General features: G+C 57.7%; 1 protein-coding gene across 1 annotated transcript in view; it reads right to left on the bottom strand.

The window, feature by feature from the left end:
- The window catches only part of LOC104875741 (putative HLA class I histocompatibility antigen, alpha chain H), a 9,413-nt gene that overhangs the window by 2,291 nt on the left and 5,759 nt on the right, over positions 1–1,363 (bottom strand). The window contains exons 2-4 of the mRNA XM_033766595.1: positions 1,123–1,186; positions 693–968; positions 449–566 (exon numbers count right to left, since the gene is read on the bottom strand). Coding sequence (XP_033622486.1) covers positions 449–566; positions 693–968; positions 1,123–1,186 — 458 coding nt within the window. The remainder of the gene's footprint in view (positions 1–448; positions 567–692; positions 969–1,122; positions 1,187–1,363) is intronic.

Here is a 1,363-nt window from a genome sequence, read left to right on the forward strand (position 1 = left end):
CTCTGTGCACAGGGGAAGCCTGAATGTAGCTCTCCTCTCAAAAGTGGGCAGAAAATGTCCTGTGAGACGCCAAGTAGGAGGCAGATCCACGAGGGCCTAGAGGAACCCCAAATCCTGAACCCCACAAAAGTTTCTACAATGATCCAGGAGGCATATGACAAGGACACAAACAGGACATAGACCAAGCACCTCCTGGGAACCCGTCCTCAGCAGAGACCTTTCCCTGTGACCTGTGGCCAGGTGCCATCACCCCAGACCTCTGGGCAAAAACAGTCCTCTTTTTCAGGTGCTTCTGAAGAGACCAACTGTAAGCACTCAGGACCCAGGCTGCATGAGCGTGTGTGTGGCTGCTGCTCCCAAGTAACAGGATGAGAGCCCGGAAAACGCCTACCTACCACCTGAAACCCGCCATCTGCCGTGAGAAAGTGCACACCTCACACTTCCTCACCTCTTCCCCACTCTCCTCCTCCATATCACAACAATCACAGCTCCAGTGACCACAGCAACAAGGAGAATCGAGGCAGTAATGGCACCTTTGTTAGGGATGGTAGGGTGAGGAGGCGGCTCTGGGAAGAGAAGGGAAAAGAAGGTGAGGAGCCCTGACCGCCAGCTCTGAGCTCTGACCTGCTGAGGGTCTCCACAATGGCTCCTACTTTCTTAAAGAAGTGGCCCTGTACCCCATCCTCCCTTACCCCAGGTCAGGGTGTGGGGCTCAGGCAGCCCCTCATGCTGCACACGGCACGTGTAATGCTGCTCCTCTCCTGAAGGCACCGCCACAGCCGCCCACTTCTGGAAGGTTCCGTCCCCTGCAGGCCTGGTCTCCACCAGCTCCATGTCCTGGGTCAGGTCCTGCCCACCCCGCTGCCAGGTCAGGGAGATCTCGGCGGGGTAGAAGCCCAGGGCCCAGCACCTCAGGGTCACCTCTTCCTTGGAGACGGGGTGGTGGGTCACGTGTGTCGCTGGTGATGCTGAGGGAAGAATCCAGAAATCGGGTCATTTTCAGCACCTCCCATAGGTCACTGAAGCAGGATTCGCGAGACCATCCAGAGCAGGGACAGGACAAGGGGGTGCAGAGGGAACACACGTCTGGACACCAGCCTGGACCGGGGCTTCGGGCATCACCTCCTATTCCTTGGAAAGGTCTAGAATCAGGCTGAGAGCTCCCAGGGGAAGAGGATACAGGTCTCTGTGAGGGGTTTCAGGTTCTGACCCAACTCACAGGACACGCACAGACGCTGGAGTCAGAACTCCAGAGAGTTTGGGCGCGGGGCCGAGAACAAGGACTGAAGGAAGAAAGCTGCTCGGTGGAGCCCAAGGCTGCTGCCCAGGCCACGGCCAACTGCTGCTGGGTTATTTCAGAGAG

This window comes from Fukomys damarensis, unplaced genomic scaffold, assembly GCF_012274545.1.
Source record: "Fukomys damarensis isolate Sample0158 unplaced genomic scaffold, DMR_v1.0_HiC HiC_scaffold_20, whole genome shotgun sequence".
NCBI classification, from domain to species: domain Eukaryota; kingdom Metazoa; phylum Chordata; class Mammalia; order Rodentia; family Bathyergidae; genus Fukomys; species Fukomys damarensis.